The sequence below is a fragment of the Babylonia areolata genome, chromosome 1 (assembly GCF_041734735.1).
Source record: "Babylonia areolata isolate BAREFJ2019XMU chromosome 1, ASM4173473v1, whole genome shotgun sequence".
Lineage (NCBI taxonomy): Eukaryota > Metazoa > Mollusca > Gastropoda > Neogastropoda > Buccinidae > Babylonia > Babylonia areolata.
The window spans coordinates 82,463,289-82,487,233 of NC_134876.1; the positions used below are offsets into that span (position 1 = coordinate 82,463,289).

The 23,945-nt window shown below is 42.3% G+C and overlaps 1 protein-coding gene across 1 annotated transcript; it reads left to right on the forward strand.

Annotated features, from left to right (window-relative positions):
• Window positions 1–29: 29 nt before the first annotated feature.
• On the forward strand, window positions 30–22,136 carry LOC143293832 (choline O-acetyltransferase-like). The gene is made up of 7 exons (XM_076605116.1): window positions 30–128; window positions 693–827; window positions 4,341–4,463; window positions 9,601–9,739; window positions 11,063–11,125; window positions 12,824–12,964; window positions 21,794–22,136. Exons 1-7 carry the CDS (start codon window positions 49–51, stop codon window positions 21,995–21,997), a joined length of 885 nt encoding a protein of 294 aa, XP_076461231.1. The 5' UTR covers window positions 30–48; the 3' UTR covers window positions 21,998–22,136.
• Window positions 22,137–23,945: the final 1,809 nt, after the last annotated feature.

A 23,945-nucleotide genomic window follows, 5' to 3' on the forward strand; every position in this document is an offset into this window, starting at 1 on the left:
AGAAAGCCCTACTTTTGTCCTTGGCAGATGCTGGTGTCGGAGGACGGAATGCAGGCAATAAACGCTGAGCACTCTGTGGCAGAAGCTGGTGCCGTGGCGGCTTTCCTCGTACACATGCAGGATTACTGGTAAGATACCATGGCATGGCAGTAGGGTTGACACCCTGTGGAAACTGCTATCAGAGAGAGGGTCAATGAGGGAGAGGGAGAAAGAGGGGGAGAGAGAGAGATAGGAACAAAGACAAGAACAAGATCAAGATGTCAAGCTACAAGATCAAGATGTACCTAAAAATGCAAACCGAAAAGATAACCAAAGAAACCAGAGAGAGAGAGAGAGAGAGAGAGAGAGAGGGGGGGGGGGAAACAAAAACAAGAGTGATATATAGTTATTTAGGCCATCGGCTCTTAGACGCGGGTTGTTACAGGATCAAAATGTACGGGGAAAAACCCGAAAAGGAAACCAGAGAGAGAGAGAGAGAGAGGCGGGGAAAGATAGATGACATAGCAAAGAGAAACAAATCAAGAGGATCAGAAGCAGAGAAAGAGAGACGGAAAGACAGACCCAGACACATAGAGAAGGGCGGAGAGACAGACAGTGATGGAGGCAGACAGATGAGGGTGTAAGATGTAAGGAAGATGTTAATTCATGAAACAGTTATGCATGCATTCCACGACTCGCATTCCCATCAACAGCCTCAGTTCTCACCCGACATGTGAGCGGAACGAAGGACAGGATCCACGCTGTCTGGCAGAACCAGTGTGGCTGAAATGGACCACGACCTCTGGGATAGACGCTGACATTGCACGTGCTAAAGAGGATGTGGACAGGTGAAAGTAGAGAGAGAGAGAGAAAGAGAGAGAGGACGCAGGATAGTTTTATTGTCAAGCCATTTGCCCATACAATGGAGTGAGCATAGTGTTAAAATAATATGAATATATACATCGACATGAAATAACATTTACATATTTTGTCTAATTCTTAATGCTCTGAATACAAAAAAAGCGACAGATTACAAATAATTCTTTCGTTTACAATGGCAAATATAAGTGAAAGTTTAAACATGGATGGTTGTCTGTAGAACTTTTCTTGTATTAGCTCCTTCCGGATAGTTTTGTATTTATATCACATCAGCTAAAAGTGAAGTTCTGTTTCTAGGATATTGACACAAAAAGGACAGTTTACATTTCTGTTCACATCACGTTTGTACTGTAAAAAATGACAATTCAGTGGAGATTCTAATCCCGAATCTCGAGAAAACGCTACCAATTTTGATGTTTGCAATTTGAAGTAAATGACAACTTGGTAAAAAAAAAAAGAAATGCTTATAGGAGGCGTAGACATCATAGAATGTATGTGACTCTAAACTAGCATGCCAATCTTGTTTGAAACAGTCGATAAATCTGTTTGAAAACAGTTAGAAACATTTCCGAGTTACCACCCTCCTGAGATTACAAACTTCTCCAAAACCAAATTTTTATTAAAGATTTCTAACTTCACATGCCCGAGTAACACAATTCTGGTTCTGCAGGTTCAGAAGCATATCATAAGCTTTCTTTGGATATCTACTGTTTTCCATCTGTACAATTCGAAACCAGAATTTCACACATTTCACATGTGTTGCAATATATAAAGGGAATCTTCCCGTTTCCCCGTATATTTTTATTTGTATTTCTTTTAAGTGTATTGGAGATTTATTATTTACGCCCATGAATCATTTCAGAGCAAACAAGTGAACTATTTCTATTTGGTCTTGGTTTTGTGCCAGTCTCCAGATTTCAGCTCCATGGGTCAAGATTGGCTGTATTTGGCAATCAAAGAGCTTTAAAAAAGATAGTTGGCGAATGCTCACCAGTCGACCACAACATCGTAATAATTGCTATAGTTCCTTTTTTGGCCCTTTCTGCAAGGTCAGACATAGTGTGTGCAAAATTCAATTTTGTTGACAAAAAGATACCAAGGTATTTGTACATATTTACAATTTTCAGCTCATTTCCGTCAAAAAACATTTTTCTCTCAAGGCATGATAACCACAATTACGGAAAATAACAACATTGGATTTATCCATATTTACAATAAGATCAAGTCTTTTAGCTGTGTCAGACGGAATATTTAACTTTGTCTTGAGACCAATTATAGTGTCAGGTATTAGCACAATGTCATCAGAAAATAACAGAATCGGAAATTGTATCAAATCTGGTGTTAATTGAACACCATGACTACCAAACTCAAATATATCCTTTGTTAACTCATGTATAAACAAAGAAAATAAAACTGGTGAACACATTTCTCCTTGTTTCATGCCTCGTGGACACAGAAAAGCATCTGTTAAATCACCACCAACCCGTACTCTTGCTTTTACAACAGAATACATTGACTTTAAAACATTCAGTATCTTACCATGCAGCCCATTTTTACACAAGACGACCCATAACCTTCCTCTACATACAGTGTCAAATGCTTTGCGAAAATCTACAAATGCTACATACAGTTTTCTGTGTCTCACAAGCTGTTTTTGTATCACAGAAAAAAGAGTAAAGATGTGATCTGCTGAACATTAACCATCCCTGAATCCAGCTTGGTCATCACCAGTAATATCATTTTCATCAGTCCAGTTTGAAATACGCTTATTCAACACAAAACTGTACAGTTTACTTCAAATGTGAAGAAGCGAGATCCCTCGATAATTATCGGGTATACTCATGTCTCCCATTTTGTGAAAAGGCTGAATAACTGACAATGACCATTCGTCAGGAAACAGACCATGATCAAATAGATAGTTATGAAATCTGACCAAGAAAGGTAGAATTTGTTCGATGCTATGTTTAAAGGATTCTCCAATGAAACCGTCAGGTCCCGCTGCCTTCCTGGGTTTAAGTGCTGAGCACAGCTGATCGAATTTCATCCGCAGTCATCGCCTCATTTAGTGAATCAGAATTGGGAAATGCACCATAGGGTGGATCATCATGTTCTACATCGTGATTAATATTGTTACCAACATTACAACCACCACAATGATCGTCACTTATGTTTGGGACATTAAAAACCATTCATTGCTCGTTATTGCCCCATGCGCAGAGGATCGTGGTCTCACTGAACGAACCGAATCCCAGAACTTTCTTGCATCGTTTGAATTATCCTTGTAAATCACGCAGTTTGTTATCTTTGTGCAGTTTCTTTCTATATTCTAATAGCTCCTTGTACTGTTTCCTTTTTTTCGCAGTAAGCTTAACCTGTCAGTATCGAGGTGGCATTTACCCAACTGTCGTCGCTGCCGACGCAAAAGTGTTCTAATCTGTTTGCATAAAAGATCGAACCATGGTTTCCTCTCTTCACCCCTCAACATGTATTGTTTTCTTCATGCATTCACCAGAATATACGAAACATTCATTAGATTCAGCAAGTGCTTGATTGAGATCATATTCAATTAAAAACACTGCTTCATCCAAAATAGTCTTCACACAGTCGCTGCGCATCAGGTCATGAAAAGTTTCATGGTTGTCATCGTCCCATTTGTACCTGGTTGTTGAAAAACGTTTTATAGTTGAAGCTTTGCTCATGATGTGCAACATTTTCATCTAGAACAATATGCATTTCAAAAGAAGCACGTCTTGTTTCAACCATGGGCACAATGTTAGAGAGAGAGAGAGAGAGAGAGAGAGAGAGAGAGAGAGAGAGAGAGAGAGAGAGAGATGTTTTCGCCAACATTATCATCACCGTTGTTCTCACGGTTTTTTGTTGTATTTTTTATATCTAATTCCTACTGCTCTCCGTCCTCCTCAACTTCCTCCTCCTCCCTCGTTCTCCTTTCTTGTGCTTATGCTTCTCCAGTTTCCCGTTTCGTACCCCTGCTTCTCCCAGTTCTCCTTCATCTTTGCTAGTGCCATACCAGTCTTTTGTTATGTATTTCTGTGTACCCACCCACCCACCTGTCCATACATTACTAGCTTGCTGGCTGTCCACTCCTTTCCCCCATTACATATCAATGTTTTACACAGGCCTAGTGTAGGATTTCAAGGCCTGATCGGGGCGTTGGATTTATGCAAAGATTAGGCACCTGTCTTTTTTGTTTTAGCAGATCTGGCGCGCGTAGCGTATATGGATCACGCTTTAACATTTCCTTGACACTGAAACTGATCTGGTTGTCCTGGGACGGTTTACGTATATAAACGTGCAAAGCGAATGTAATTCAACCCAATCCTTACACACATATACCCAGAGCCAAACTTTGGCTCTTTCGCTCATCATCCTGTATGTCAAAGCCTGCACTTAGATATGCTGAAAAATTGCTGTGATCAACGTGGTAACTATTAAGACACTGAACTGGAAATGTGTGTTTTCAGGAACGTTGAAAATGTGGACATCTGCTACTATCGTTTTGAGGAGTTTGGAACCAAATTTCCCAAGAGTCAAGGGTTCAGCCCTAATGTTTTTGTGCAGCTGGCACTCCAATTGACCTACTACAGGTAAATTATCAGGATTATGAGAACAGATAAGTACTGGTTAAATTATCAGTCAGGGGGATAACAGATCAGTACTGGCTTGGACTGACGTGCGATTTTTAATAGCTGGAAGGAGGATGACGGAGTGATAGACAGGCACTGACACAAGTACACACACACACGTGCACGCACGCACTCACAAACACACGCGTGCACATAACTTATACACATAAGAGAGAAAATCGTTATTTATGACAGGATAGCAGGGGAATGTTTCATTATACACATTGTCAATACACACACACACACACACACACGTACACACACATATAAATATGCACACACACACACACATATATATATATATATAGACATATACATATATCACGGGAGGGGTGGTACCTCTAGAGGGGGGGGCTTGTCACGCTCTTCCGGGAGTGGTTCGTCCTCTATTGGTCCCCACAGGCACCCAGCTCTCACCTATGGGTCCTAGGAGCTGCTAGTATGTGGCAGCGCCCAACCCCGGGCAACGGCTTTGACAGGCTGGCTAAACTAGGTGAGGGTAGCCGACGGGTCTCAAACCCTCGGTGAGTTAGGGCTTGTCTACCCAAGCATGTGAAGACTGGATCCGGCGGACTCTGCGGAAGAAACCTTTATGGTTCTACGGAGAGGAAGGCGGTTGCAGCAGAGCACTGTGGAGTGCTGAGGGCAGGATGAGGCACATAGGACATCCTGGTCATCCACTGCATCCGTTTCCATCTCCAGTCGTCTTGACCTCGTCTTGCCACTGGATACAGACGGTCTCGGACAAGAGAGTGAGATGGACGGTGCGCAACTCCTCCTCACTATAAACGAAGTCAACGCGCAAGTCATCAGTCATCCTTCCTCCTATCATTTTCCCCAAGCCCTGTGGCGACAGGCGAGCGACGAAGCGACAGGTGTGGGTACACTGGCAGTCGTAGCCGTGGACCTGCACACAGGCGGCTCAGGCCATAGAGTCGTTTTTCACCGACTGGAGCAGCGGTGGAGATCGACAGCCCCCTGAGGGACTGAGCAGCCCTCTTCAGGACAGCACTGCTCACCTCCATGGCATGAGGAAGGGGCTAGAAAAGGTGCCCAAAACATTGCCTGCTCCACACTACCCTAGTCAGCATACCGCGGCAGACGGGGACCCTACTCAAGCGGTCGACACACAAAGGAAAGAAAGAAGAAAACAAGAAGCACCCCATTGACCATTGCCACATGGAACGTGTGTCCACTTCTGGACAGAGGCGACTCAGACAGACCACAGAGACGCACAGCACTCATTGCGAGTGAACTAGCCAGGTACAACATCGACATCGCTGCCTTAAGTGAGACCAGACTGGCAGAAGAAGGCGAACTCTGTGAGCGAGGCGCAGGCTACACCTTCTTTTGGAGTGGTCGCGGACCTGAAGAGAGACGTGAGGCTGGAGTTGGCTTTGCAATGAAGACAACCCTCGTTGGCAAGCTGGCTGGCCCCCCGAAAGGAGTGAACGATCGCCTGATGACGATGAAACTCCCTTTATGCAACGGGAAGAGGTTTACCACTATTGTCAGCGCCTACGCGCCCACCATGACCAACCCGGATGAGATCAAGGATAAGTTCTACGAGGACCTGAACGCTGTCATCACCACTGTTCCCAACGCAGACAAGCTCATCATTCTTGGTGACTTTAACGCGAGAGTTGGCTGTGACAGCACCTCCTGGGAAGGCGTGATTGGGAAGCATGGGGTTGGCAACTGTAACAGCAATGGTCAACTACTTCTCCCGACATGTGCCGAGCACGACCTTCTTATCACAAACACCATCTTCTGCCTCCCTACCCGTAACAGGACGTCATGGATACATCCTCGCTCTGGGCATTGGCATCTCATCGACTTTGTCATCGTCAGGAAGAGGGACAGGCAGGACGTACGTCACGAGGGCCATGTGCGGCGCCGAGTGCTGGACAGACAACCGTCTTATCGTCTTCAAACTCAACCTCCGCATCCAGCCCAGGAGACGGCCTCAGGGCATGCAAACACCCAAACGCCTGAATGTCAACAAGCTGGAGCTAGGCAACATCAAGCAGAGCTTTGCTGACACCCTGGAGGAACGCCTTGAGTCCACCGTGCTGGACAACCAGAATGTGGAGGCAGCATGGGGCGCACTGCATGAGACGGTGTACAACACTGCCATGGAGTGCCTGGGGCCTTCTGCCAGGAAGCACAAAGACTGGTTTGATGAAAACTGCACTGAGATCAAGCAGCTGCTGGAAGACAAACGCCAAGCCTAAAGAACCCACATTGAAGATCCCAAGTCACAGTCAAAGAAAGACATACTGAAGAGCGCACGCAGCACCATCCAGCTGAAGCTGCGGCAGATGCAGGATTCCTGGTTGAGCAACAAAGCTGATGAGATCCAGGGCTTTGCAGACAGGAGCGACATGAAGAACTTCTATAACGGCCTGAAAGAAGTCTACGGTCCCACCATCACCTGATCTGCTCCACTCCTCGGTGCTGATGGTTCTACCCTAATCACTGACAAGGACGGGATCCTTGAGAGATGGGCTGAACACTTTGACAGCGTACTGAACCGCCCTTCCAACATCAATGATGAAGCCATCGACCGACTCCCCCAGGTGCCAGTCAGTGAGTCGTTGGATGCCATTCCAACTTTGGAGGAGACCCAGAAAGCTATCCGTCTGCTATCCAATGGCAAAGCCCCTGGCTCAGACTCCATTCCAGCTGAGGTCTACAAAGAAGGTGGCATGGCGCTGACTGAGAAGCTTCATCAGCTGTTCCAGCTCATCTGGCAGCATGAGGCAGTTCCACAGGACTTCAAAGACGCTTCCATCATACACCTGTACAAGCGCAAAGGAAATTGTCAGGCCTGTGACAACCATCGTGGAATATCCCTGCCGCCCGTCGCAGGCAAGACTCTGCATTGGCCAGAGTACTACTCAACCGTCTCACAGCGCACCTTGAGCAAGGTCTCCTACCAGAGAGCCAGTGTGGCTTCCGGAAAGAACGCGGGACTATCGACATGGTGTTTGCTGCCAGGCAGCTCCAGGAGAAGTGTCAGGGACAGAACGCCGACCTTTACTCCACCTATGTCAATCTGACCAAGGCCTTCGATTCTGTTAGCAGAGATGGCCTTTGGAGAATCATGGCGAAGTACGGATGTCCCAGAAAGTTCATCACCATCATACAGCAACTACACGATGGGATGCTGGCCCGAGTCCAAGACAACAGAGAGACTTCAGAACCATTCCCTGTCTCCAACGGAGTCAAGCAAGGGTGTGTTCTTGCCCCCACCCTGTTCAGTCTCATGTTTTCAGCCATGCTGACAGATGCCTTCAGAGACGCTGACGTAGGCATTGGCAACAGGTACCGCACAGATAGCTCACTCTTCAACCTCAGGAGGCTTCAAGCAAAAACCAAGGTGAGGACAGACACCGTCAACGACTTCCTGTTTGCTGATGACTACGCTCTCAACTCTGCCTCCGAAGGTGACATGCAACACAGCGTCGACAAGCTCTCTGCTGCCTGTGACAACTTTGGCCTCACAATCAGCACAAAGAAGACTGAGGTGATGCACCAGCCAGCTCCAGGAAAGCCTTACGTTGAACCAAACATCTTCATCAACGGGCAACAACTGAACGCGGTGGACAAGTTCACATACCTGGGCAGTACACTCTCTCGCACAGTTGTCATCGACGACGAGGTGAATGCCAGACTCGCCAAAGCCAGCGCTGCCTTCGGCAGACTCCATAAGAACGTTTGGAACAGGAGAGGCATCACCCTGGAGACGAAGCTCAAAGTATACAAGGCCATAGTTCTCACCACACTGCTCTATGGATGTGAATCATGGACGGTCTACAAACACCACGCCTGAACCACTTCCACACCACCAGCCTCAGAAAACTTCTCGGCATAAAGTGGCAAGAGAAGATCCCTGACACAGAGGTGCTCACTCGTGCAAACTTGCCCAGCATCTACACCATCTTGATGCAGGCCCAGCTCCGCTGGGCAGGCCATGTAGTTCGCATGCCAGACCACCGGCTCCCCAAGAAACTGCTGTACGGCGAGCTCCAACATGGCAAGCGCTCCCATGGAGGCCAAAAGAAGCGCTTCAAAGATACTCTGAAAGCTTCTCTGAAGGCCTTCAACATCAGCCACGACACATGGGAGCTGAATGCAATGGACAGACCAAAGTGGCGTTCAGCTGTCCACAAAGGCGCCAAATCCTGTGCGGCCAACAGAATCGCTGCAGCAGAGCAACGCAGACAGGCCAGGAAAAGCAGTGCCAGCAAGTCCCCGACAGCCGCCACCATCCCCTGTCCACACTGCGTCAGAACCTTCCGGGCGCGGATTGGCCTGACCAGTCATCTGCGCACCCACAGAGCCCAACCCACCCACCCCCAGGATGAGTAGATGGTCCTCGTCGATCCCGACGGACGAACCACACATATATATCATCAGAGCCCTATTTCATCTGACAGTGGAGAGAGAGAGGGAGAGAGAGAGAGAGATGGACGGACGGACAGACAGATCCAAAACGGATTCACCCCACTTTCAAGAAAGCAAAAAGTTAACAAACAGTCCGAAGTGAGCACACATACACACAAAAATGTCAACAAGGAATAACAAAAGCAACAGCAACAAGGGACAGGTGAATGAAAATTAAATGCATATTTCATGTTTACCTACTTCTGTAAATTTCAAAATTAATTCAGACAGTTGCGCCCGTGTTCGGAAAGCATGATCGCATTATTATGATCATTACTGTGAACTGTTTCCATTTCACATTATTGGAGATCCATTCGTATACATTTACCATGCTTATAAAATCATTTCCATTAAAACATAACCAGTAAACACACACACACAAACACATACACAGACACACACACACACATCACTGATGATTGCGCGAAACGTATAGAAGTCCACCTTTAATAATTTCCCCTTAAAATGCATATAACATGTCAATCTCTTACACTTACCAAACGATACTGCACCAAACAAAAACGGTTATCAACAGAAGAAGAAATGATCAAATCTCACTCAAAACTGACCGGTACCATACTAACAGTTTGCTGTTGCTGCTACACAATAAGATTATGCTAAAAATCCATGTTCTCTTTTGTCTTGTCAGAATGCACGGCCGAATGCCGATGTCATACGAGAGTGCCTCCTTGCGCCGCTTCCGAAGCGGTCGCGTGGACAACATCCGGGCAAACTCTCCAGCTGCGCTAGCGTGGATCCAGGCAATGTGCGGAGAGGTGGAGGCAACTGTGAGGGTTTTTCTCTCATGCAAGATGAGATGAAATGAGATCAGATGAGATAAGAGTAACTTTATATTTGATCAGTTAAACGTAATGTTAGATTATAATGAAGGGATGCTTTAAATGATTAGCATTTGATTAGTCGACCTTTTTTTTTTATCTCGTGAAAAAATACTTGGATAAACTGGATAATTACTGTGTGGTTGAAAATGACTCAAAGTTGATGAAATTCATATGATCACACACAATCATTATCTTTGTATCTCCATCACCTCTCAGTCACCCCCTCTCCCGTTGTCATTGTACCATGCTCCGTCCTTATATCTAATCACACGCATACCTTGTCTGACCCACCTCCTCCACCACCTAACGCTCCGCCCCCAACCGACCCGAACTTCCTGTAAAGTATATATATATATATATATATATATATATATATATATATATAGACACATTCAAAAAATAATCAACACACACGAAATATAATCATAGTCGTTTGGGGTTTTGGGATCCGCTCCTTGTAGATTCTACTGAAGTAAGCACGGCAAACGGTAGAATATAAGAATAATAACAAGCCTTCATGTTAAGCTTCCTCAGAATGGGGTACAGAAACAAATGCTTCACAACTGGTTAAACAGCATACAGTAAGTTAAAATCAAGTACAACCAGGTAAGATCAAGCTGGGCAGGTCAAAGGACATATGCTGCATGTAAGCATGCAAAGTATTGCTTTGTCCGTGGGCTAACTGCTCACACACGTCCGCACGCACAATCCCAAAATCACCCAGCCACTTCCCCTCCCCACCCCTGCTTTCCATATTCAACACACACGCACACACACACACACACACATATATATATATATATATAAAGACTCTTCTTTGAATTCACTTACTGACTCAGCGTTTAATGTGAGCGCATCATTCAGCCCGGTTTCGTGTTGTTTAACTGTGACTTTTAAAGCAGATTGTTTGATTCCACTTACTGGTTTAGCGCTAAATTTCCACATACTATTCAGTCTGGCTTTGTATTAAACTGAATCTCACAAAGCATTATGTTTGATTCCGCATACTGACTTAGCGTTAAATTTGAACACATTATCATTCAGCCTGGTTTTGTGTCGTTTAACTATGACTCTGATATAAAGCATTTTGTTTTATTCCGCTGACTGGTTTAAGCAATCAATTTAAACACATTATCAGTCAGTCTAGTTTTGTGTTCTTTGACTGCGACTCTCACGCAAAGCACTTTCTTTGGTGGCTTTAAAATTCAGCTGAAATCATATGATTATTTCCACAACGTGGTGTTTTTTTTGTTGTTGTTTTTTTTACAGGAGGCCGAGAAACTAGCCCTTTTACAAACTGCAGCAGAATGGCAGCAGAGATACCAAACAGAGGTATGCACCTACTCTGAGAATTTCACAACAACTGATGTACGAGGGTCATTCAATAAATAAGGTGAATTTTTCGGTATAAGGACTTCTAATACAGATAGAAGCTTACTTCTTTTTTTTAAAATTTTTTTACTTCTTTTTCACATGGATTTAATTTGTTTTGCAGATTAAAAAAAACTTTGAGAGTTTTGGCGATTAACGAAGATGGCCGACCAAGAAGCATGCTCCAGGATTGAACAGCGGTTAGTTATCAAGTTTTTGGTTGCTGAAGGGTGCAAACCAGTTGAAATTCATAGGAGAATGTCAACTGTGTATGGTGCCACATATTTAAGCCGAAAAAATGTCTACAAGTGGGCTAAATTGTTTAAAGAAGGACGGAGCAGTGTTGAGGATGAAGACAGGCCTGGAAGGCCTACAGAAGTGAGGTCTCCTGAGGTGATTGAATCAGTCAATGACCTCATTCAGTCTGACAGAAGGGTGACAGTGGATGACATTGCAAGGACTTTGAGCTTATCTGTTGGGACAGCACACAAAATTGTCCATGATGACCTTGGCTACTCGAAGGTCAGCTGCCGGTGGGTGCCAAAGATGCAAGGCCTCACACAGCAGCCCGAACGGTGCAGACCATCAACGAGCTGGGCTGGGAACTGCTCCCTCATCCCCCTTACAGCCCAGACCTTGCCCCTTCAGACTTTCACCTGTTTGGTCCCTTGAAAGCGTTCACGAGAGGCACGAAGTTTGAAAGTGACGATGAAGTCAAAAGTGTTGTGAGCGACTGGCTGAGACATCAGTCCAAAGATTTTTACGCTGAGGGAATACGGAAGCTTGTGCACAGATGGGAAAAGTGTGTGACAGTGCTGGGAGACTACGTTGAAAAAAAAAGAAGTAAGCTTCTATCTGTATTAGAAGTCCTTATACCGAAAAATTCACCTTGTTTATTGAATGACCCTCGTATTTACAGACAGACAGATAGATACATAGACAGAATGACAGACAGATCAGAAAAAGATTTCCCCCTTTCTGGTGCATCTGGAAGACCTACAGAACGAAGGACCTTCTCCTCCCAAAATGAACGATGATGAATGAAATCTGGTGTGGTTGGATATTTCATGAAATAGTATTTCCCTGAGCCAACTCGAGTGATACAAACCCCTGCATTATCGGTCAGAAAATTTGAGCAGTGCTGTCAGTCACATTCAGGAAGTGGTTAAAACTGGACAGTGCGGTCCCAGCCATCCTGTGTGTGTGTGTGTGCGTGTGCGTGTGCGTGTGTGTGTGTGTGTGTGTGTGTGTTGCTTGTGTGTGTGTGTGTGTGTGTGTGTGTGTGTGTGTGTGAGAGAGAGAGAGAGAGAGAGAGTGTGTGACGAATGGCATAGAATCAAAATTTTCAGCATTCTAATCAAAGGATTATTCATTTATACACGATTCGAAATGTGATAAGATGCTGTTCTTATATATATGTTGCAGAACGTGGAACAGTAATGACCGCAAGCGAACAATATATGACCTTTTTGTCGCTTTCTGAACGGACAAGAAATGTCCATTTTAATGTTTTGGCATAAACTGTCAGTTTCATTCAATAATAAAGGATTCCTTTCTACAAATGTCACACAGGTTACGAACGTTGATTCACGTCAGAAGTAAGTTTTGAAAGCCACAGATGTTAGCAACATTGATAGACACTGGGTGTCTGTGTTGCAGGCTATCAATGGCTTTGGAATTGACTGTCACCTGATTGGTCTACGAGAGGCGGCACGTGAACTGAACGTGTTGGACTCTATCCCGCTCTTCTCCGACCCTTCTTTCCAGAAAGCTTTCTACTTCCCTCTGTCCACAAGTCAAGTATGCATGGGAATCAGCTTGATTTTAAAGTTTTGCTTCACAATTTAAGAATTGTCTATCATCTGATGATTGTGAGTCATGCGAGGTGCGAAGCGCGTAGTCCAAGCCCACTGATGGTCAAAACAAGTAGGAGGTGAAAAACCTGGAAGTATCTTACGCAGAAATCGTACAAGCACAAAAACCTGCTATGTGCTTAATCATGGTTGCCTCGACCTCTCCCTTGATCCGTAAAGGGTGATATGTCCAGTGTTCAATTAATCTTGGTGTTGAGTCCATAGATAACGTGAATCAATTTCGGGAGACAGACATCTAGACAGATCACATCTAAAACGTCGTGAAAAGTTTTCGCCAGGACGCAAGGACAGGGCTGTAATTCTTTTAGGATAGAATTCCGGCAAACACATTAGCCTGAAGTTCAATCAGGTCTCCCAGAATCCAGGACAGGGACAGTGCCTCTCTTACACTGGGAACTAGAAATGCCCCAACATAAAGCCCACATGCTACTAAGATCCCGTTCATAGGATCAGTTATGTGCAACCCACACTGCTGCATTGCGATATGCTCAATGTAACTGCATGGACACGTCACAGGGGCGTAACAGAGTACTAAAATGCAGACTTTTGTGTGAGTTTCTTTTAACGGATCTTCCGGGAACAGCCATTTGCATTATCACAGCCCGCTATGGAGCAGCCATGTCATCACCAGGAAGGTATGTATACAGCATCAAATCGAGACATGTTTTCATGACTTTGTATTTTGCAAACCTGAAGCCTAACTTGTAATCTTCATCAGTATTTTTTTCAGATTTGTCAAAACATTCCTAGTAAGTCAATGGTGCAGGCTTGAAGTCGCAACATAAATAAGGGATCATGGTAGCGTAATTGCAAGGGTTTTTACTATCTTCGCAATAACATTCTAAAAAAATATCTGTCGTTTTTATTCCACCAAAATAAGCATAAAAATAAATTCCTGATTCACAAAGTTCACACTTGTTAAATAACAAGTAGTATTTGTTCGAAATGTCTTTTTACCACTGTTTCCAAAAAATATATATCTGATTTGTCTTTTTATATTTTTTCAGGAAAACGTTTACTGTTTATCTGTCCTCTGAAACCAATGAAAGAGGTGGAAAGGCACCATATGGCACATTTGACATGTGACACAAAGAATGGATTCATCCTCATGAGCTGGATTGACAACATACTGCCTTCCATAAGATTGGGGTATAACCCATCGAGACAGTTAAACGATAGTTCAGATCAGATGGGAGAAGGGTTGATATTGGCCACCCAGTTTTGATCGAGCACTACAACAAATCATGGGCGGAATTGATCGAGCAGACGAAAACGTTGAGAAATACCGTACTGTCATCAATTCAGAGACATGGCGGTGACTGATCTTCGTTTCCTGTTTGCATATCTACATCAGTCAAACATCGCATCCACAAAAGCTCCCACAGGGAACTCTCAACAAAACCAATATCTTCTCGCCATCTTTCATACAGTTGGAAGAGCGTTCCTTGCAACTTTCTCGGGGACGACCAAATCCTTATTTGGCCAACAGGTTCTGGAACAGATTCACAACATGCTCACTATGGCAGGTTCGACCACCTCGTCAAACTCTGGCCCACCCACTGAAAATATGCTGACTGTCGCATGAACGAAATCAAGGTAACAGCAATTGCAAGACTGGCGTGTACAACTTATGTTTGACTACGTTCCACACAAAAAGAACACCCTGAAGTGGACGAGACATCATCTATGGATATCACTTTTCGACACCGGAGACAGTACAGGGATTAGGAATGTGAATGGTTTGATTGTGAGTCTTGAACAAGTAGATCACAACGAAGAGAAGCACAATTATTTATTGCAGGTACATTTGCAAATTTCTGTGAAGTTTGGCACAGCTCAAACCAATGCTAAAATACTAATAATAATAAGTATTAACAAGAGAGGCAAGGCCTTCAAGACTCACGTTTGCAAAATAAATAAAACTTCCATGCTGAGCAAAAGAAGTTCCTGTTTGAACAAAAAATGATAATAATGACTGCTCTTGTTGTTGGGTCAGAATATCAGATCAAAGTGCCAAATTTAGAGAATACAAAAAATATAAATATAACAGTAAATGCAGTTTACATATAATTAGGCTTAATTTTTTTGGTACCCATCCCAGAGGCGCAATATTGTTTTAAACAAGATGACTGGAAAGAACTGAATTTTTCCTATTTTTATGCCTAATTTGGTGTCAACTGACAAAGTATTTGCAGAGAAAATGTCAATGTTAAAGTTTACCACGGACACACACACACACACACACAACAATACTCATCGATGCAGCAGATGTGGACAGTCGTCTCATTCTCGAGACAAATGTACTGCTGAAAGGTTTTGTTGGAACTGCAAGGGAGACCATTCAGCTGCTTTCCATGGATGTCCGGCCAAAATCGTCGCAAGAGAAGCGAATAAACTGAAATCTAAAACTTACATTTCATTTCAAGAAGCACTTCGACAGGCAAGGTTGAATACGAATCAAAATGTGTGCGAAAAAAAGAAATCATATGCAGAAGTTGTTAAAGCTTATCATAAACTGTGTTCCAAGTCTACACAGACAGATGTACATTATGACAGTGTGTCAACACAGACTGAGGTCTTTGATGGAAAATTAATGTTGAAAAATATATATGATGATTACACGGTATCATCAGAACGTAAAACTTCCGGTCTACATGACGTCCATTTGTCATCTGCAACAAAACCTGATCTTCACAACAACCACCTGCCATCATCATCTGAGGAGACATTACCTATTCTACATGACGACCACCCGACATTGTCACCTAAGGAGACGTCATCTGGTTTGCAAGACGGTCATCTGACATTGTCATCGGAGGAGACATCACTTGATCTACATGAATACCTTCTGAAATCATCATCTGAAAATGCTTCACGTGTTCTACACGATGACCACCTGACGTCGTCATCTGTAAAGACATCATCGGGTATACATGAAAGCCTTCCAACAGCATCACCTCAGCAGACATTACATAATCTACATGACGACCACCTGACGGCGCCAACTGGGGAGACAACTCCTGATACACATGACCACCACCTGCCGTCATCATCAGAACAGTCATCACTTAGTCCACATGAATACATAACATCACGATCTAAGCAGTCATCACCTAGTCTGCATGACGACCACCAGACGTCGCCATCTGGGGAGACAACACCTGGACTGTATGACTACCAGAGGTCGTCATCAGCGGAGACAACGACTGGTCTATATAAAGACCTTTTTACGTCGTCATCCGAGGAGATGAAACTACAGCTTGTTAACTACCTAACATTGCATCAAATCAGTCATCACATTGTCTACACGAAGAACACCTCATCACCTTGTATTTTGATAGTATAAGGCCCTTTATCTATCATTATCTTAGTTTTAAATTCGGATATCTCATAATCTAATGATATTTTTTTCTACGATTCATTCTAGCTGATAAATGACTAAGAAGTTGCAAATAACATGTAGGAATCTATCAGTCTTGCAATGGAACTCCCGCTCTTTGAGTACAAATATTGATAATCTGCGTGCTTACCTTTTTGAAAATTCTCATCATATTCTCCTTTTTCAGTCATTGAATGTTACTAAAAATAAGTTACCGAATCTGAAAGGTTATTATTATCCTCCGGTTTATCATATAAGCGAGGATTCTGACAAGATTAGTACAGCTATTTACGTACAATGTGGTTTGAATTACGCAAGTGTCCATCCATCTCCTATTTCAAACTATACTGAAAAGATGTCAGCTACGTTTGTAAAATTGCATGTCTCTAATAATCAAATCATACATTTTGCGTCAGTCTACTATCCCAAAGGTCCAAGTAAGCAAAATACAAATTGGTTGCGAACATTAAATTGCTCAAAAGAAAGATGGATCGTCGGGGGAGATTTTAATTCCCATGCTCCCTTCTGGGATAGTGATTGTCAAATAATATCTCATCCTGACTTTGTTGAAAATATTGTTGATTCATCGTTGCATTTACTTAACGATGGGAGGATTACACGTATCCCAGATGTGGCTCATCATAGAGCATCGGCACTTGACCTAACCTTCATATCACCATCTCTAGCTTTAACAGTACAGTGGGATACTGGGGATGATCCACTAGGCAGTGATCATGTGCCAATCACACTGTCTTTTAAGGATTGTAATATATCTAAATACAGCGGAGAAGACGAAATCCCAAAATTCAATTACAAATATGCAAACTGGGAAACATTTCAAAACTATCTTACGAACATTTCTGAAAGTGAAATTTTTTGTGAAGATTTAATGTTTTTTATAACAACTTTCAAAAATCAATTATTGGAGCTGCTGAAATAGCAATTCCCAAAAAAGGTTCAAAGAGGAGTGACATTTTTTCTGGAAATGTTTGGTGGAATGATGCATGTGCGGAGGCTGTAAATACAAAGAAACTAGCATACCTAACATGGTTGAAACTCAGAAAAGTACGTGATGAAGATGTAAAAGAAGCCGCTCATAAAGAAATGTGTTACACAAAAATCAAGGCGAATAGAATCATAACCCGAGAAAAAAGACAATACTGGTCACAATTCTGTTTGAATGAAGTATCTGACCATAAGGATATGAAGAAAGTGTGGGCCAAAATGAAAGAAATGAAATCAGGCATTGTTCTCCAAGACTATCCTATTAAAACAAAAGATAAAGAGTTTCTGTCCCCTCAAGAGAAGGCTGAAGAATTTGTTTGTATGTATTCTAAAACAGGCAGTGTAGATAGTTTGTCAACTAAACAAAAGACTTTAAGAGAGGAAGAAGAAATCAGTGACAAATATAGAGATCCTACCCCACAAAATGATAATACAATCAATTCGGCAATAACTTTACATGAGGTAAAGAACGCTATTCATTTGTTGAGTAACAAAAATGTGTCAGTTGGTAAGGATGTAGTATCTTACACCATGTTAAACCATTTGCCAGAAAACTGGTTGATTATATTACATACATTATTTCAAAAGTGCTGGGAATGTGGACAAATCCCTGAGGTATGGAAAACTTCCATTGTAACTCCTGTATTAAAACAGAGTAAACCTCGAACAGAAGCTTCGAGTTATAGACCTACTTCGGTTACCTCCCACGTTGGGAAAGTCATGGAGAAAATTGTAAATATTAGAATGGTGTATTACTGTGACAAAAATAACATAATTCCGTCAGCTCAAACTGGATTCCGGAAAGGAAGATCTACAATTGATCATCTGACCCGTCTCACTACCCAAATTAAAAAACAGTTTTCTAAGCGAAAAAGTATCCTTGCGTCCTTCTTCGATCTTACTAAAGCTTATGACCGAGTGTGGCATAGCAGACTGTTATTTAAGCTGAAACAAATTGGTCTGTCGGGTCATGTTTATGACTATGTTAAATCCTTTTTAAGTGGGAGATATATAGTGGCAAAAGTGGGAGTAACTTTATCAACCTCTAGGCCTATAAACATGGGAATCCCGCAGGGTTCCATTATTTCTCCATTGTTGTTCAACATTATGCTTTATGATTTACATACATGTTTTTCATCATCTACCAAGCTGGCTCAATATGCTGATGATATTGCTATATGGATTCAGACATCCTTGAGGAAAAGGACAAGCCTACATTACATAAATTATGTACAGAAACATTTTCAGGGTGAACTCGATAGACTGAGTAGCTATATGCAATCTAATGGTTTTGAGTTTTCTGTAGAAAAAACACATTTGATCCTCTTTAATAATGGTTATAATCCCAGCAAACTACCACGTTTTTTTTAGGAGGACGTGAAATATTTTTCAAGTCGGAAATCAACTTTCTTGGGATCCTATTTACTTCAAAATTAAACCGGAAGAAACACATTGATTCAATGGTGACTAAAGCAGTTAAAAGTTTAAATTTCTTAAAAATTGTAAGTCACTCTCCTTGGGGACAAGACTCCAAAATTCTTTTACATTTAGCGACATCTCTCGTAAGATCAAGACTGACCTACGGTCAAGAAATTTTCTTTTCTGCCCCGCCGACGTTCCTAAAGAAGCTGCGAATAATTGACAGTAAAGCTGTGAAACTGGCTTTAGGGGTACCTGTGCATACTAAGACCTCAGAAGCCTATAAGCTTGCGGGTATTCTACCACTAGATGAAATCAGAAAATTAAGTTCTGCTAAATATATTGTGAGATGTACAGCAGTGGATGATTTTGAGGAATTAAATATTAGGTCTGATATTGATTTTCCAAAAAATGCACAAAATAATTCAAATCTACAAACCATTCGCACATATGTGTCAGATATTTTAAATTCTTCAGACATTGATTTGCATGATATGGCACCTCGTGTTCTGGTGCCACCTGTCCCTCCCTGGGAGTTAACAAAAGCAAACGTCAACATATGTGCTTCTGACACAACAAAAGGAGAATCTCCACATATAATAGCAGCATCTGTCAGAATTGAATTAGAAGAAAATTTTGATTATCATTTAAAAGTTTACACTGATGGCTCGGTCCTGGATGATAGCAGTGCAGGATCTGCTTTTGTCATTCCTGACCTAAAAACAGAAAAATCATATTATTTAGGTAAGGGACATTCAATTTTTACAGCTGAATTGGTGGCCATCCTTATGGCTTTAAATCATCTTGTTGATATACCAATCATAATAAGTAATATCCTATTTTGTGTTGATTCTCAATCTGTCTTAAAAGGTTTGCTCCTTTTTCAGAATAATCAAAGAGAAGATTTATTTTTTGAAATTAGGTATTTATTGCACTCCCTATTTGTGAAGGGTACAAATGTTGATTTTTGTTGGATACCATCCCACACTGGATTCCGTTATAACGACCAAGCAGATAGGGCAGCAAAAAGGGGAGCAAAAAATCATATAGATAGTATAAAAGTATATTGCCCATTGTCATACAAGGAAATAAGCAATATACTAGAAAGAGACTTTTATAGGTGCTTGAATTCAAGTCTAAAACCTCGTCAGTTGACTCTCTCAGACTTTGGTCCGATTCGCAGACCAATTCTGAGCTTAGCTCTCAGACTATTATCAAATTCATTACGGACCAAGTATTGTTCTAATGTCAAGTGTATATGCTTTAATAACCTGACAATTGAGCATATAATTTTTCACTGTAGCTTGATGAAGCCTTTTGTACACGAAAGTGTGTCTTCACAAGTGACTGAGAACGTTGATGTTTTTGACTTTTTGCATTCATTATCAGTTGTTTCGCTTGTCAGTTTAACGACTTCTCTTTTACGAAGTCCTTAAAGTAATTTCCTGTAACTGTATTTAGAGGGGTTTTTTTTGTTTGTTTGTTTGTTTTGTTTTTCTTTCAAATTTCACCCACATTTTTACCCTCATTTGCCCAGTTTCCCCAAACCCTCCATTCATCCACATCTCCCACCCCTTCTAACCGATAATACTCAGATGTATTCATAAATACTTTTACAAAATGTCTTCAATCACCGATATGTGTGACGGGACATTAAACAAAAATTCCTTCCTTCCTACACACACACACACACACACACACACACACACACACACACACACACAGACAACCGAATACCGGGTTAAAACATAGACTCACTTTGTTTACAGAAGTGAGTCAAAAATGGATCAAACTACCAGCCAAGGGATATGAGACAATGTCACTCAATCGCAGTTATTTGTTAGTAATGAATGAACTGGAAGCAACTGATTCAAAAGTTGCAGCAAAAGTCATATTTCAGGTGTTCGTATAGCTCTAATCTTCACAAACCAGGGAAGGGTGACATGATTTTGAATTGTAATGTATATAATCAGTGTCACACATCACCCATTCAGAAACTGATACTTTACTTTCTGCTCTTCCTCCAAGTGTTTGCTTTATTTTCTGAGTTTAATGGGTGTATACTATACTGGGCATTGTAGGGCACTAACACCTTTGTAAATGCACAAAAACCTCTAGGTTTTACTTCCGGTTGACAGTGAATGTGTAGCCATCTTGTTTGCAATATATATAGTTTTTTCTCTCATTGCTTTCCACGTGACAACTTGCTCAACAATATCACTTGACTCAGTATGAAAAAATCATTCAGTGATACTTCTCTGGAGGTTGTCGAACTGAAACTGAAACTGTTCAGGGGTCAGTGAAGGCTGACACCACAGACTGTGGATACCAGGACATACAACTACGTATGATCCGTTTATGGACCAAAGATCATTTCCGGCGGAATGTCATTGGTTTAAGTGTGTGCGTTGCTTCTCAAGTCGTCCTTCATCTTCATCTTTAAGACCTGAATAATTCCAGTTCTGAACACGTTAAGATGAAGAATTGGACAAATACCAAGCCCGTCTTTCTGTAGAAAAAAAGGCTAGAATGATATTAAGGTAAGGAATAACAGACAGTAATGCTCTCCTACATCTGTTACTTCAGCCTTTGCTATTTGGTGTCACTGTCAACATTTCATTTCTTTCTTAATGTGTTCATTAAGTACACGATTTCTCCCGACAGAAAAAAATGCAACAGAAATGCCCGTGCATGTGTCACTGCGTTGACCACAGAGACATGAAATTGTCTTGGTTACCTGACTGTGTGGTTAAGCTCCATCCCTGCAGAGCCACAAATGCAATTCCCTATTCGATTTTTCATTTGTCTATTTAAGATTTTATATCTGAACGGAAATCGCTTGCAGTGCACACAGTTCTGCAATTTCATCATGAATTTTTATTTGTCAAATTATCCAATTAGAAAACGTTCTTATGACAAATAATCTGTTCCATAAATGTCGTTTGAATGCAGGTTCCAACTGAACGACCTATCATCGGTATCTACAGTGCGGTTGTGCCAGAAGGTTACGGCGTCCCGTACAACTTGTTTGCAGATCATATGATCATTATCGTCACCTCCTTCCGCGACTGCGCAGAAACATCTTCACAAAAGTTCATGAACTGCCTCAGGTCATGTTTCTTGGACATGCGTGACATGTGCCTGTCTGAGAAGTGAGACTCGGTTCCAGAAACGCCCCCATCCTCCAGTGAGATAATTGGCGAACATGACCCTGGGTGCACACTTATTATCATGTTTTTCTATATTGAAGTATGTTTTAAACTCATTATCGTTCGTGTTGAAACCCAGAAACGGACGGTCGCTCATGCATGGTGAAATGATGAACTAGTAAACTTGGTGTTTGGACTTGGAGCAGTCTGTGCTATTTTGTGTTTGTCTACTTATTTGTCTGTTTCATGTGTGTGTCTGTCTGTTTCTGTGGAGCATGTGTGTCCGTGATCTGCGTACGCATGAATACTGCAGTGGGTACGTGAATGTGGATTATATTATTCATAATAGAGAGAGAGAGAGAGAGAGAGAGAGAGAGAGAGAGAGAGAGAGAGAGAGAGGTATAAACATATTTGTGCTTCATCCTACACACCCTTTCAATGATCTTGTTAGCTGGCCATCCGAGCACAGCGACTCCGTGCTTATCTACCGCACTGACAGAAGGCAGTCGTCTGTGTGCGTTCTTCAGTTTGACGTCTATCCCGATAGTGTGATTTTTGACGATTTGTCTGTGTGTGTACACCAAGAGGCCAGTCACTAGAAGAGCCCCAGCACGCCATTTTCTTCACATTCTATTGCGCATGTTCTACCACACGCAGGACATTAAAATAAAACACACAAAAAAACCCGAAAAAAAACAAACAAAAATCCCCCCCAAAACCTGCTAAGCTCCAACCACTACGTTATCTATAAATGCTTCCCGCAGAGAGGCTGAGTGATGATCCCTTTCAAATTAGAGAAGGTAACTGGGTCCTTCATGAGACATTCACCTCCTCACCCCTCCACCATCACTTTCCCGCCCACCTAACCATTCCTGAAAATTGCCGTTCTGAAATGAGGAACACCAAGTCACCATGAGAGCAGGGCTGAATAACCACATAATCTCAACAACTGCTCTTTCTCACACCAGATGGTCTCCATGAGAATAGATATGTCATAACTATAATAAGTTTAACTCTAGTTCCAGGTTTTTGCCAGGGCTACAGTCTACATTTCCTGCAGTTACACATATTGGCACCAGCTTGAACATAGAAATACAGACGCCTGTAATGTTGGTTAGGAATTTCAGCTAAATCATCATCTTCATTTTCGTTCGTGAGTCTGCAACTCTCACGTTCTCTCGTATGTACACGTGTTGACTTTTACGTGAATGACCGTTTTTTACTAAATCATCGAAGCAGATGTCTCTCTGTCTGTCTATCAACTTATCCAAAATTTTTTCTATATATGCACGTGCGCACGTGCGCGTTTCCAAGACATAGAAATAAAACATGAGCGTCACTCACTAAATCACGTTCATTTAATCATTTAGTCACTCACCCATTTAAGTGCGCGCACGTACACACATACACACAGAGAAACACATACGTATGCACGCAAGAGCACGCACGCACGCACACACACACACACACACACACATTGCGCATACGCACACGTACCCATCACGCGCGTGTTTGTAGAATTAGAAGGGATAGAAAGGCAAATGTAGAGAGGTATATTCAAAAAGAGGAAGAGACAGAAATTGTTGTAGACATTTTTGGAAAAAAGAGATCAACTTGTTCAGTTGCTTCATAAACTGCAGCAACATATCAGTGAAGTGACCATCTGTTTCTAAGTCCTAGATATCGTCTTTGAACAAAGTAGGTGGTTTGAGATGTGTGAAAAATTGGTAAGCAGTGCGTGTCAGTGTGCGCGCATGCCGGAAGGGTTGGGGAGGTAGGAACAGAGATTTCATCATTTTTCGTTGCCCTTTCAGGGCTGAGACAAACTAAAGTGTTCAAAAGCCAGAACTGAATGACACTGCAGTAGTTGTAGCAGGTGAGTTATCTGCAAACAGGGGAATTTGTCTTAACGTTTCTCACTTTTGTTTTAGCAGTCAGACTGGAAATGTTACAAA

Coding starts and splice junctions, on each gene's coding strand:
- LOC143293832 (XM_076605116.1), top strand. CDS start 49: ATGCAGGCAATAAACGCTGAGCACTCTGTGGCAGAAGCTGGTGCCGTG. Junction 4,464..9,600: donor CTCCAATTGACCTACTACAG/GTAAATTATCAG, acceptor TTGTCTTGTCAG/AATGCACGGCCGAATGCCGA. Junction 9,740..11,062: donor GCGGAGAGGTGGAGGCAACT/GTGAGGGTTTTT, acceptor TTTTTTTTACAG/GAGGCCGAGAAACTAGCCCT.